We start from the raw sequence: 15,153 nt of genomic DNA on the forward strand, positions 1-15,153 counted from the left end.
TGGACCTTATTTGGATCCTGATTCAAATAAAGTAAAAACAACAACAATGAGAAAGTCAGAGAAATTTGGACATTTACTAGGTTTTTTTATGGAACACTGAAAAAATAAATTAAATTAAATTTTTTTTAAAAGAGTTGGAGGGGTGCCTGGGTTTGCTCCTCCTTCTCCCTCTGCCTGCTGCCCTGCCTGCTTATAGTCTTTCTGTCAAATAAATAAATAAAATCTTAAAAAAAAAAAAAAAAAAGAGTTGGAGTCCTATGTTAGGTGTAGAGATTACTTCATTAAAAACTTAAAGTAGCTGTACCATTACAAAAAATAAAAATATTTAAGAACTACTGATGCGTATTTCTGGTTGTCACAATGGTGTTTTGCTTGTATTTTTTAAATTTCTTACCTTTAAAGATACATATAGAAATATTTACAGATAAAATGAGATGCTACCTGTGATTTGTTGAAGTATTCCTGGGTTGGGGAGAAAATGGACGGAAGTATCAATGGAACAAGACTGGCTGTGAGTGGAAACTGGGGTCTGGAAATACGGAGTTTTCAATTTTTGTTTGTAAATTAAAAGTATCCCTTGGAAGTTAAAAAAAAAATTGTATCCAGGCAGAAAAAAAAAAAAAAAAAAGCTCACTTGTAAAAAGATATTTGAACTATACAAAATATATGACTGAGTATTTTACTGCTTTGAATGCTGAGTGACTTTCTAACCATAAAATAGATGAATTATACAGTAAAGAAAATACTGCTACTTTAAAATAAAAACTAAAAATTTGTGTATGCTTTCAAAAAATCATGAAATAAAATAAAGATAATACTTGGAAGATAATACTTGGAACTTACAGCAAATAAAAGCTTAAAATATTTAATATATAAGGAAATAAGAGTAGCTAACACACTATGCACACTTATAAGAATTTTACAAAAACTGTCTAAGTTATTAAAAATAGAAAAAATAGGGATGCCTGGGTGGCTCAGTCATTAAGCCTCTGCCTTTGGCTCTGGTCATGATCCCGGAGTCCTCAGATCGAGTTCCATATCAGGCTCCCTGCTCGGTAGAAAGCCTGCTGCTCCCTCTCCCACTCCTCCTGCTTGTGTTCCTTCTCTTGCTGTCTTTCCCTCTGTCAAATAATAAATAAAATCTTTTGAAAAAATACTAAGGGCACCTGGCTGGCAGTTGGTGGACCATGCAACTATTGATCGCCGGGTCATAAGTCTGAGACCCACATTGGGTGCAGAGATTACTTTAAAAAACAAACAAACAAACAAACAAAACACCCTACTAATATTCTGTAGCCTAATACCTAATTCACAGAAGCCTGAATGGTCAATAAGTATGTATTTAACTTCACAATAATAAAATAATTGCAAATTAAATTTTACTAAGATTTCAACTTATCAAAATAGTGAAGATTATTGCTAATGACTAACACCTGTTGTTGATGGTGTAGCAAAATGGTTGACTTTTTACATTGCTGGTGGCCATGTAAATTGGAAGAATCTTTCTGGAGAGCAATTGGGCAGTATTAGTTGAGGTCAGAAAACATTTATACCTTTGACCCTATTGTTGTGCTTTCAGGAATTTGTAGCGTTATTGTTATCAGAGATACATGCAGAGCTGTATGTGCTAGGCAGTTCACAAGAGTTTTGTTTGTAATAAAGAAAAGTTGGAAGCAGGGAGTTTTGGTGGCACAGTTAGTTAAAGGACCCACTCTTGGTTTTGGCTCAGGTTATAATCTCAGGGTCTATGGATGGAGCCCTAAGTGGGGCTCTGTGCTCAGCACAGAGTTTGCTTAAAATTCTCTCAGGAAAAAAAAAAAAAAAATTCTCTCAGTCTCCCTCCTCCCTCTGCTCCTCCCTCCTCTGCTCTCTCTCCCTCCCTCTCTCAAAGAAAGAAAGAAAGAAAAATTGGAAGCAGCCAAAATTTGAAAAAAAAAAAAGAGAACATTTAAATAAATTATACGATAGCAATACCTTAGAATAGTAGGGAACCATTAAAGTCATGTTGTCAAGTGGAAAATAACCCATCAACAGGTAAATGAAACTTTAATTGTTGAGTATCCATATAATGAAATATTAGTCAGCAATAAAAAGGAATAAGTAACAGAAATATACAACATGAATAAATCTCAAAACATTATGCAGAGCAAAAGAAAAGTTAAACCAAAAAAAAAAAAAAACCAGAATATACCATTTGAAACCATTTATATGTAATTCTAGAACAGGTAAAACTTACCTCTGGCAAGGAAGTTGGATAAATGGTTGCCTCTAAAGTGAGCCCTGGGATTGACTTGGAAGGGACATGAGGCAACTTTCTGGGAGGATGGAGATGTTCTGTATCTTGTTGGTATGCATTAACTGGGTATACCATTTTGTCGAACTCATCTCCCTTTAGCTACTGATTTTAGCTCTCAAGTCAAATATTAATCCAAAGATTGTAGCTTAATAGTATGCTAAAGAAAAAGGTTTCAGTCTTTTTACTTCTCCAGCAGCCAATACCCTCAACCATAGAGTGAGGAGTTGAATCAGGGAGGGTTCAAAGTGCCTTCCACCCACCCAAAAAATGTTATTTGTCCTTAGGAAACAATTAGATATAACCATAACTAGAGAAGACCATTTTACATGGAGACATGAACCTTTGAATGTGTGAGTTTCCACCTAAAAAGGAACAAAGAGGGTGCCTGGGTGGCTCAGTCAGTTAAGCTTCTGTCTTCCGGCTCAGGTCTTGGGAATTCCTGCTCAGCAGGCAGTCTGCTTCTCCCTCTCCCTCTGCCCATCTCCCTTACTCATGCTGTCTCTCTCTGTCAAATAAATAAATAAGATCTTAAATGAAAAGAAGAGGAACAAAGAGAACATTCAGCTGATTACCCAAATTCAGCCTTAATATGTGAAAACATAGTTCTGAATCATGGCAATGAATTTTTCTTAATTTCATGAAATTTGACTTCCTGGAAAACCACGCACAATGGTCACTGAAAATTTATTTTAATAACCTTAAATGGAAATGGTTTGATTTAATGGTCTTTTAAACTGGCCTGATGTGAGTATCTGGAAGATGATTGATGCTGGAATCAACAATGTCTCCAAATGAGATTAAAAACCTTCAAGTAATACCAATAGCAATTAGAAAAAAGAATCAACTCTTTAAACCATTCATTTTAGTTATGAAGTGATGCATATACATTTAAATGCAACAACCACGTGTTTTTGAATTTATATATTATTATTTTATTATTAAGCCATTATTAAATAATAAAAAGTAAATATCTCCCAACCACTCTTCTCACCGTGTTTATTTTCCAAAAGTAGTAAATGTTAACAATTTGTTCCACCTACTTCTATACATGCAATATAATATGTATGTATACACAATAAAAAATATAGGAAGATATGCCCCTGTTATTAAAAGTATTCATAAAGTGTTACTTTTTCTTGCCATTTTAGTGTTACCGCAAGCAGTCACCCAGTTTGAAGAATTGGTTGGTATGGCAGAAGCCCTGCTTAAGGGTGGAGGAACCATGTCCACATCTGCATCCACCCTCTGGAGAGCAACAAACAACTCCTCACCAGACTCATTTGCCTCAACGTGCAGTAATTCTAACTCTAATTCCAGCTCACCAATTTCCTTGAAAGCTGAAGAAGAGCATCATACTGATGAGAAACAGGTCAGTTGGAAAGCCTGCCCTATCTTTGTCTGGGATACAATAGATACAAAAATTAAGATAAGACTACAAAATGGTTGGGAGCCTGACTGGCTTGGGCTGTGGAGCATGTGACTTTTGATCCAAGGATTTGTGAGTTCAAGCCCCAGGGTGGGTGTAGAGATTACTAAAAGATAAATTAAAAAAAAAAAAAAGAAAAAAGACTGCAAAATGATCACTGTTTCATCAGGTAACTTTAGGTAACTTTTGGTCATGACCATAACATTGCAATTACATAAAACAATTAACAACAAATCAAAAAAATATTTGTTTCACAAGTATCCGGTTTAGAAAACTAAAGTCAAATTGCAGTCAATGATGAGGTTATTAAACTAGAAATTTCTAGTTTAGTGATGGGTAACTATGCATTGAGGGTTATAAAATTATATCACTGAATGAAGGTAAATTTCAGCTTCTGCATGCTGGAATAATATAATATTTTCCTACTTCCCCAATTTCTCTTCAAGAAACAGAAGGTAAAACGACAAGAGTTTCAATAGAATTGGATATCAGCTTTGCAAAATATGCCTTCCAGAGCTATAATTAAATACTAACAATCTAACATTTAGAATATTTGAATATTGGTATATCAGTTTCCTTTTGCTAAGTCACAGATGACCACAAACTTAGTGATTTGTAATAACACAAATGTATTATCTCACAGTTCTGTAGATCAGAAGTGTGGTAAAATCAAGGAGTCAGCAGATGCATTCCTTTCTGGAGGCTCTATGGAAAAATCTGTTTCCTGCTTCTTTAGGTTATTGTAGAATTCAGTTTCTTGTGGTTGTAGAACTGAGTTTCCCATTTTCTTGCTGACTATAGAGGCAACCCAATTCCAGAGGCAATTTCTAGAGGCAACTACATTCTTTGGTTTATGGGCCATTCTACCACCTTCAAAGCCAGCCATGGAGGCAAAGCCCCTCTCACAATTCGAATCTAACCTCCTTCTTCTGCCTCTTTTTTCTGACCCATTCTTCTGCCCCCTCTTCCCTCTTTAAGGGCTCCTGTGATAAAATTGGGCCCATCTGGATAATCCAGGATAATTTCCCCATCTCAAGGTACTTGCCTTTAATCACAACCATATAAGGTCACATATTCACAAGTTCCAGGGATATGGATATCTTCAGTGGGCCACTATTCTGCCTACTACACTTAGTAGGAGGTGTTGAGGATCGGACTCATCCTTAAACCATCCAATCGAGATCACATGACAAGAGCTTGGATATACTCTGGAACAAATACCTCATAAATATTGGGAATTATATCAAAGATAACATTTAACTCTAACCCCTGAAATGTAGACTATGTATTAAAAGCAAAATACATCCCCTTAAAGAATGTTGATTTTGTTTTCTGGTATGTCTTAACTCAATTAGCAATATATTTTTCTGGATACAACTTTCTTTTCCTTTTTCCAGTTTCAACTATTATGTTGTATTTTTTAGTTCAAGATTGAAAAATGGCAGATTGCCCGTTGTAACAAGAGCAAGCCTCAGAAGTTTATTAATGATTTAATGCAAGTACTTTATACAAATGAGTACATGGCCACACACAGCCTGACCGGAGCCAAGTCCTCTACTTCCAGGGACAAAGCCGTAAAACCAGCTATGAATCAGAATGAAGTTCAAGAAATCATAGGTATTATATGGTTGTATTACACTGTCACATGAATTTGAAATTATTTTACCACTCAAGGTTAAGTTATTCTTTCATGGTCTTTTTGTTGTTTATTTTTCTATGAAAGAAAAATCTCAAAATAGCCTAAATCTCTTAATAAATATGGTAAATTTTATAGAAAAATTACATTAAAACAGTTACTAAAATAAAGCTAAATTTTATTTCACGAAAATTTTGAATTCATAAATTCATAACTTCAGAAAAATGCATCCCAAAATCCTTTCAAACAAAATTTCAGTGAAGAGTTTAGATCTTATTTTCTCTTTCTTATCTTGGCTTTAGATTCCTTATCTTTTATTCTAGAAAAATAGGGTCTAATTTCCTACTTCTGTGTTTTTTAATTTAATTTTATTTTCTTCTATTTAAATTCAATTAATGAACACTTGTGTGTTATTATCTCAGATGTAGAGTTCAGTGATTCATCAGTTGTGTATAACACCTGGTTCTCCTTACAACACATGTCCTCCTTAGTTCTACTTATGGTTTTTAAGTTAATCTCCTCAAATATAATCATCTAGCTATCAAATGATTTTTTGTAAATGTCAAAAAATTGAGGGAATCACTGAATCTGAGCTCTCTGTATTTTAATATGCCATTTCTCATTGGTGTTTGGGCTGTTTTTGCAAAATGGAGACAAAACTACATTGTGGATTGCTTGATGTTTTATCTCAGTTCATACCTTAAGATGCAAAGGCCTCAAAAAGTGTTTTCATGTGTTATTGTTGTTTTTTACAGGAGTCACAAAACAGTTATTTCCCAACACAGATGATGTTTCAATTAGGAGAATGATAGGGCAAAAGCTAAACAACTGTACCAAGAAGCCAAATTTAAGCAAAAATCTGAACTCTCAGGACATTAAGTAGAACCTTTTGGTAAGTCCTCTCAATCTTCACAGTCCTTTCTGTGTGGCAAGAAGATGTAATTCTTTGATCCCTGGAACCGCATTTTGTGACTATTTTATCAGAGAATGTCAGTGGCCCAAGACATGCTAATAGGTATTTGTGGGGATGGAGGTGAGGACGGGAAAGGGGATTGAAATTGGGGGAATGCTAAATTCAAATCCAGATTTTCCTTTTCCAGAACTCCTCAGAGTATTTTATACTCTTACGCCCAAGTGCTCTAGAAATCTCTAAGAAGGCAGCAGAGTGTATGTTTTTCAAATGTGTTTTACTGAAGAACTTTGCTTTTTCTTCACAGAATGCATGTTAATTTGTGGGTGGGGGTAGAAAGGAGTCAAAAGAGGAAGTTTGATCATTTAGGAAGTGTTCCTCTAGAACAGGGAGATACAGATCCTAGGGAAGTCTCTGAAGTACATCAATGGAACTGAACTTAAAATTCCAAACAGTCATTTGTTTTTGGCACCAACTGCTGGCTGGAAATACTGAGGTGTCCCCTCCACCAATCTGCCTCTTGCTTCTCACTCTTTAAATCTTTACACCAGTTGTTATAGTTTGTATTGGTTTGATAAGGATTTTTTTACCAACATGTTTCTATTATACTAAGAGAAAGAATTGCTCCTAGGGAGTTTTAAAGGAAATACACTTTATAGTCAGGCCCTGCCCTTAGGCAAAACTGTCCAGTGGAATTTTGTGTTTGCTTCAACCTAATGTGCTGGCTGGTTCACTTGTGCTCATCCTTCCTCTCCATTATTTTTATGGAAAATATGTGGAAAAATGCATTATTTTGTTTTTTAATATTTTTTTATTCATAGAGGTATATGGTAAATACACAAAGGGAGGTTTTTCTTCCATTTTGTTTACTTTTATCTTTGACTTTCTATTTATTTGTTCTCTGCCTAACTCTAGCCACCTTCAAACATCTTATTTGTTTTTATGTTCTTACTGTGTTTTAAATGGGATTAGAGACTTGGGTAATGTATTCTTTCCCACCATCTATCTTCTACCCATTCCTGACTACCACCCCCAACACCCTTGAGGGCGGCTTACAATTTTGCTATATAACGAAGACTAGTTCTGATGAGGGTCACCAATACTAAAAACAACAAACAAACAAACAAAAAAACCCACTTAAAACAACTGCAGGGCAGGGTCTTTCCCTTGGCTCACCCATACTGGTAGACCAACTTGCAGTTTTATACAAGATATGATTGATATTTTTTGTCTTTTTTCTCCCCAACTGATTAAACATTTCAGTAGATTGTGAATTTCACAACTTCCCAGTTGGGAGATAACTGCTTAAATGAGCCATTAGAACAGCTCATTTTGATATAAGACTACCCAGTCATCCAGATGTAGAATAGCCGAGTTCCCCTGCTAAATGCCATGTAACCAGAGCTCCAAGGGTCTTCTCTATCAGGCTACCCTTTGGAGGACGTTATTATATTTCAGAGCTCTGTGAAGTATTTTAATATCCCAACTTCTGCCTTTTAAATACCTCAGACTGCCAAGAGTACGCATAAAACTCATCTCTGACTATCAGTCAGTCGAGCACTGAAGAGATTAAAGTTAAAAGGGTTTTATATCAGTACTGTTTCTACTTGCAACCTAGTAGTAGTGTTAATAATCACCTCACTACAGCTTTAATTCAAATAGAAAAAAAGGAACAAATCTTTTGCTAAGAACACAAAATGTTCTGTTGCTTTCTGGGCCTGAGCCTTACTTTGTGGACAAGTTGCTTGGAATAGAAATGTGTATATTTAGAATCAGAAGTGGAGATAAACACTAGAATGGAAAAATTTTCTTAATTGTCAGGTATCTTTCATTCGAAGTATTGATAATTCCAAATTATCTCAAAAGGACTGAGAAGATATGCTGGGAAAGACAGGGTCATATCCAACCTAATTTAGCCACACTGCATAAATTAGTCCCATATAGCCCCATCTAGTGGAATGCCGCTGTGTTTTTCTCTTTTCGGTCATCTAACAGAAGCCCTAAGATGACAACATTTACTCAGGCAAATCATACTCCCTCCTCCCTCCACACCAAAAAGCATCCTTTGGAAAAATAACTTTCTTTGCATGACTATTAGCAAGGTAACATGCACTACAAAATCACGGAGACTTCCGCAAATTCCTAGCAACCCCACCAGTGGGCCCTCTGGTAGACTATGGCCTCCACCCAGTGGAGCACCTTGTGGAGCACAAGGTGGCCGCAGGTGGCTTGGACTTGAAACAACAATAATTTCCCAGCTAAGACTCGTTTCTGAGAGGATAAACACTAAACTCCATCCTTCTCCCCCTTTTAGCTTTTCTCTTTCATTCCTGTGACTGCCCTCAAGTTGCCTGGGGCTCACTTTGCCAAGAGCTTCTGTTGTCAATCTTTCAGGCCTTTCTCCATTTTTTGCTTCTTTCTTACAGGAACTAAAGAAAACTTTATTTATAAGAGTTACAGAATATTAAAATATCACCTCTGGGGGGACACATGGATCGCTGGGCGTCTGCCTTCAACTCCTGTCATGATCCCAGGATCCTGGGATCAAGCCAGCATCGGGCTCTCTGATCAGCAGGAAGCCTGCTTCTCCCTCTCCCACTCCCCCTGCTTGAGTTCCCTCTCTCGCTGTGTCTGTCAAATAAATAAATAAAATCTTAAAAAAAAAAATCACCTCTATAACATCCCACTAAATAGTCAGACAGCCTTCTGAAGTTTCCAAAGTTGCCTCAGCCAGTTTAATCCCTACAATAATATTACATATGCATATATTCTAACTTAAAGATGACCTAATACAGCAGTGCTCAAGTAGGATGGGAGGAAATTTTGTCCCTTGCCCCTCAGCTAGGGGTTGTTTGAAAATGTCTGGAGATAGATATGATTGTCCCAACTGGATTAAACTACTGGCATCTAGTGGACGGAGCCACAGATGTTGCTAAACATCCCACAAGTCATAGGATATTCTCCCCTACAACAAGTATTACCTAACCCAAAATGTCAACTGTGCCAAGATTAAGAAATCTTGATCAAAAATGATTTCCTTACTTTAAAGATAATAAGACTAAACCCTAAGGAGGTTAAAAGAACTGCCAAGATTATACGATTAGTAACTATTAGAGAGTCAACACTAGCATATAGTCAACTAACATATAGTTCTTTGCATTTTTTTAAGAAATTTTTTTATTCGTTTTTTAATTTCAGTGTTCTTAACACAAAATGTTATGTTAGTTTCAGGTCAGTTTAATCTCAACAATAATATTACATATACATATATTATAACTTAGTGTTAGTTTCAGGTATACAATATAGTGATTCAACAAGTTCATATGTTATGCTTTGCTTACCTAAGTGTAGCTACCATCTGTCACCATAAACCCTATTGTAATACTATTGACTCTATTCCTTTTGCTGTGCCTTTTATTTCCATGACTTATTCATTCCATAACTGGAAGCTTGTATCTCCCAAACCCCTTACCCATTTTTCCCATCCCTCACCCTAACCCCTCTAGCAACCATCAAATTTTTTTCTCTGTATTTACCTGTATGATTCTGCTTTTCCTTATTCATTTGTTTGTTCTTTGTTTTTTATTTTTTTGGTTTTTTTAGGATTCCACATATGAGAGAAATCATATGGTATTTGGCTTTCTTAGCCTGACTTATTTCACTTAGTATAATATTCTCTAGGTCCATCCATGTCGCCACAAGTGGGATCATCTTGTCCTTTTATGGCTACATTATATTCCAGAGTGTGTGTGTGTACACATACCACATCTTCCTTATCCATTCATCTATTGATGGATTCTTAGTTTGCTTCCATACCTTGTTATTGCCAATAATGCTTTAATAAACATAAGCGTGCATATATCTTTTCAAATTACTGTTTTTGTTTTCTTCAGGTAAATACCCAGTAGTAGAATTATTGGACCATATGATATTTCTACTTTTTAAAAATGTTTTTGAGGAAACTCCATACTGTTTTCCATAGTGGCTGTACCAATTTACCAATTTGTACCAATTTGTATGAGGATTCCCTTTCCTCTAATCCTTGTCAACACTTGTTTTTTCTGTGTTTTTGATTTTAGCCATTCTGACATGTGTCAGGTGATGTCTCACTGTGGCTTTGATTTACATTTCCTTGATGATTAATGATGCTGAGCATCTTTTCATGTGCCCATTGGTCATCGGTATGTCTTCTTTGGAAAAATGTCTATGCAGGTCTTCTGCCCATCTTTTGAATTGGATTGTTTGGGGGGGATTCTTGGTGTTGAGTTGTAGAAGTTCTAAATATTTTGGATATTAACCCTTTATCAGATAGGTCATTTGCAAATATCCTCTCTCATTCAGTAGGTTGCTTTTTTGTTTTGCTGATGCTTTTCTTTACTGTGTCAAAGCTTTTTATTTTGATGTCCTTTGTATACATACACATACAAAGGACATACATCCTTTGTATGTCCCCAGAGTCCTTTGTATTTCTTATTGCACTAGTCATGGTTCTCCAGAGAAACAGAAATGGGATGTATAGAAAAGAGACACTTGAAGGAATTGGCACACACAACTGTAAGGACTGGTGAGTCCAAAATCTGCAAGATGGGCTAGCAGGCTGCGGCCCCAGGGAGTTGATGTTGTAGTCTTGAGTTCAAAGGTGATTATGCCTCCATCAGAAAGGACGAATACCCAACTTTTGCAGCAACATGGACGGGACTGGAAGAGATTATGCTGAGTGAAATAAGTCAAGCAGAGAGAGTCAATTATCATATGGTTTCACTTATTTGTGGAGCATAACAAATAGCATGGAGGACATGGGGAGATGGAGAGGAGAAGGGAGTTGAGGGAAATTGGAAGGGGAGGTGAACCATGAGAGACTATGGACTCTGAAAAACACCCTGAGGGTTCTGAAGGGGCACAGGGGTGGGAGGTTGGGGGAGCCAGGTGGTGAGTATTAAGGACGGCCCGTATTGCATGGAACACTGGGTGTGGTACAAAAAAAGTGAATACTGTTATGCTGAAAAGAAATTTTTTAAAAAAGTAATATAATTAAAAAAAAAAAAAAGGTGGTGTGAAGGCAGAATTCCTCCTTAGTCAAAGGACCTCTGTCTTTTTTATTAAGGCCTTCAACTGCTTGGGTGAGACCCACCTGTATCATGGAGGGTAGTGTGCTTTACTGAAAATCTACTGTATGAATGTTAATCTCATCTAAAAAATACCTTCACAGCAACATATAGACTGGTGTCTGACCAAACAACTTAGTAGCCTAGCCAAGTGGACATATAAAATTTTATGTTTTAGGATCAGAAATTCTGGTTTCTAAGCCTGTTCCACCTCTTGATAAATGTGTGGCCTTTGGAAAGTCACTTGACCTCTTCGAATTTTAATTTAAGGTGGGATAATAATACTATCTACCTTAGAATGGATCCAGGATTTGTGGAACCTACAGCTTAATAGTATTTAGAGAACTCACTTTAAGAAACACAAAATTATGAATACACAATCAATTACAGCTCTGCATAGGCTCCATGCCCAACAGAGACCTTGAGATCAAGAGTTGTGTGCTCTACTGACTAAACCAGTCAGATACCCCAAAATGACATAATGTTTAAATGTTAACAAATTTCTCAAATGTCACATAATGGAGGGGGAGTTACATAATATTTTTATTAACAGCTCTATAATATTTTTATCTTACTTTTGGGGAGTTGCTTACATGTTGACTGCCTCTTCATTTGACAACTTTGCAATAGAATGAATAAAAAAAATAATTTGGACTATCCTGCATCATAGTGGACGAAAAATTGCTTTTTTTTTACACTTTACAGAGTTTTCTTTCAAATTCTTAACTCTTCAGTAGCAATGTAATTTTTAGGATTGTTGTCAAATTTGGGGAGACCTTTTTTAAGTTGCTCTGACATCTAAGCTGTAAGACTTCAAGGCATTTCAAGTTTTCTATGGAGTGGATCCTCTTAAATATTCTTTGAATTGACCATTTTCATGTTTTTGCTAGAAGGCACTGCAAAGTGGAAAGGCCACCACTAACATAACCATACATAGATGAGATGACAAAGCACAAAAATACATCCCTTAACAAAATCCTTAACAAAATCTCAGATATGCCCACTGCCATCCCATGGTTACAATCAGAGGAGAAAATATGACTAAGGGACAACTGAAAGGGAAAGACAGTTGTCTTAACTGATTATGGTTGAAATATCTAACTTTTGCAAATTTAACAAAAATAAATATATGTGTGAACATATTGGAAGGTACTCATGCAAACAAAATTTAATTGCTTTATAGTAATCTGCCTCTAACCTAGCTCACTTGGATTTTGTGAATTTTGAAAGAGGTAAACCAGATTTGGAAAACTGCCTGCTATTTAAACAATCAACAAATGTTACTGAAGAATGACAAACAGAATTGTTGATAATCTCTTAGGATGGATGATGGGTATGTGGAGATGGTTCATTTTAATTTGTGGGTTTGAAGTTTTACCTAATACAAAGGTGTTTTTAAGTCATTTGAGATAAAAATAAATGTAAATATTGTAATTGTTATCTATGCTGGAATTCCTTCGAATAGATCATAAAATAATTTCTAAGTCACCTCTATAATAATAGTTCTTATAAACAATTTGTATTTGTAAGCAAAAATTTGTAGTAGACACTAAAATAACTCATGTACCTATTAAAAGTACTATAAGAACTCTAACAAAATTTGCTCTTTTTTTTGAAATTTGCTTTTTATAGGTATTGTAGGTAACTGAAATAAAACACCTTCAGTTCTGAATCTAACACTGGATTTTGTTGGAGAATCTGCAACCTCCCTGGCTGGGAGCTCAGAGACACATAGTGACAGGCTGTGAGGCATCTGTAATACTGAGGGCTCTTGATGGAGCAACGAGCTTGCTGAAGAAGCTGCATGTAGATTCCACCATAAATATCAGCGATGCATCAAACCAGAGAATTTCTAGCAGTCAACTAAGCATGCAATATGGTTTCTTGGACATAATGCATTTTCCTGTCTCCAAATGTTTCTCTGCACAGCTAACTTAACACAATAGAGCTCTCATTATAACAACAAAAACTTCAGCCCCTAAGATTTGTCATTGTCCTTATCAATCACTGTACATTTATTATTACCAATGACTCCCCATTTAAGTTTTTGGATCTTTAACATAAGCACATGTTTGGAAAAGTAAACAGTGAAATAATCAATGTTCATGAACGTGAGGGCAGCAAAATTGGCCTAAAATCTGATAATCCTATCTAACCAAGCAATGGCTTTTTCTCAGTGAAATTAAAGAATTACTCTGTTACCTAAAAATGTATAAAAATATGAAAAATATGAAAAGGAAAAATATGAAAGCAGCAAGACCTTTTAATTTTAATGTAGGACTATTTCCCTGTACTCCTGAAAAAGAAACAAACCCAGGTTTTTGTGAGTATTAAAACAATGCATCAAATTGAAATTTTTTTGTTTACATGCTTCTAACTTTTTATTGCCCAAGTACATTAAATACAGATCTGTAATATAAAACATAAACATCTTTTAAAATACCCTCTATAAGATATATCATCCTGTGTATTTGGTTGATTTTATTGCTACACTGCTTAGTTTTAACTGGTTTGATTTCATTGTATCAGAAGAACAAAGAATTGAAAATAAAATCACATGGGTTGTATAATCACATAAAAAGAAAAATGCCATTTTGTAAATGAATGAAAGATAAAACATTCTTCATCAAGAGGCTTCTCCTGTGATGTCAGATTGTCACACATGACAACTTTGCAATAACAAGCCATGCTTCTTCAGTTACAAGGTCATGTCTAAACTTGGAAAAGAGGATGCATATAATAGTTGGAAAGTTCAGAACTGTGGACCCAGGGAACATTCCATAATGCTGCTTGATAACAATGTGGTCATACAAAATAAATATGATTAAGGAAATAACTTATGTGAACATTTGCTACTTTTACCTAAGTATAAATAAATCCCATTGGAAACATAAAAAAATTATTTGCTCGTTTCTTATTAAGGTGTAAAGTCCAGGAAATGATCCTTTTCTGGGCTGTTTGCTTCTCCACTCACACATACAAAGGCATAATCATTATAATGACCTATGTGACTCTGGCTTGTCTTCTAAAGAGCCCTACAAGGTAGGATATAGAGACAATATCCAAGATAAATGGGTATGCTATGTAGGATATATACACACTATTCAGGAAGGTTAACTTTTTTTTTAAATAAACATATATTTTTATCCCCAGGGGTACAGGTCTGTGAATCGCCAGGTTTACACACTTCACAGCACTCACCAAAGCACATACCTTCCCCAATGTCCATAACCCTACCCCCCTTCTCCCAACCCCCCTCCCCCCAGCAACCCTCAGTTTGTTTTGTGAGATTAAGAGTCACTTATGGTTTGTCTCCCTCCCAATCCCATCTTGCTTCATTTATTCTTCTCCTACCCACTTAAGCCCCCATGTTGCATCACCACTTCCTCATATCATGGAGATCATATGATAGTTGTCTTTCTCCGCTTGACTTATTTCGCTAAGCATGATACGCTCTAGTTCCATCCATGTTGTCGCAAATGGCAAGATTTCATTTCTTTTGATGGCTGCATAGTATTCCATTGTGTATATATACCACATCTTCTTGATCCATTCATCTGTTGATGGACATCTAGGTTCTTTCCATAGTTTGGCTATTGTGGACATTGCTGCTATAAACATTCGGGTGCACGTGCCCCTTCAGATCACTACATTTGTATCTTTAGGGGTAAGGTTAACATTTTTATTGAAAAATAATGATTTCGGGGCGCCTGGGTGGCTCAGTGGGTTAAGCCGCTGCCTTCGGCTCAGGTCATGATCTCGGGGTCCTGGGATCGAGTC

General features: G+C 36.0%; 1 protein-coding gene across 2 annotated transcripts in view; it reads left to right on the top strand.

The window, feature by feature from the left end:
- Positions 1-14,266, top strand: part of BEND6 (BEN domain containing 6) — a 50,931-nt gene extending 36,665 nt beyond the window's left edge. For both annotated transcript variants that reach the window (XM_032340327.1, XM_032340328.1), the window contains 4 exons: positions 3,445-3,665; positions 5,147-5,339; positions 6,114-6,250; positions 13,006-14,266. In XM_032340327.1, the coding sequence (XP_032196218.1) occupies positions 3,445-3,665; positions 5,147-5,339; positions 6,114-6,241 (542 nt within the window). In that variant the 3' untranslated portion in view covers positions 6,242-6,250; positions 13,006-14,266. The remainder of the gene's footprint in view (positions 1-3,444; positions 3,666-5,146; positions 5,340-6,113; positions 6,251-13,005) is intronic.
- The last annotated feature ends 887 nt before the right edge of the window (positions 14,267-15,153 follow it).

The sequence above is a fragment of the Mustela erminea genome, chromosome 4 (assembly GCF_009829155.1).
Source record: "Mustela erminea isolate mMusErm1 chromosome 4, mMusErm1.Pri, whole genome shotgun sequence".
In the NCBI taxonomy this organism is placed as follows: domain Eukaryota; kingdom Metazoa; phylum Chordata; class Mammalia; order Carnivora; family Mustelidae; genus Mustela; species Mustela erminea.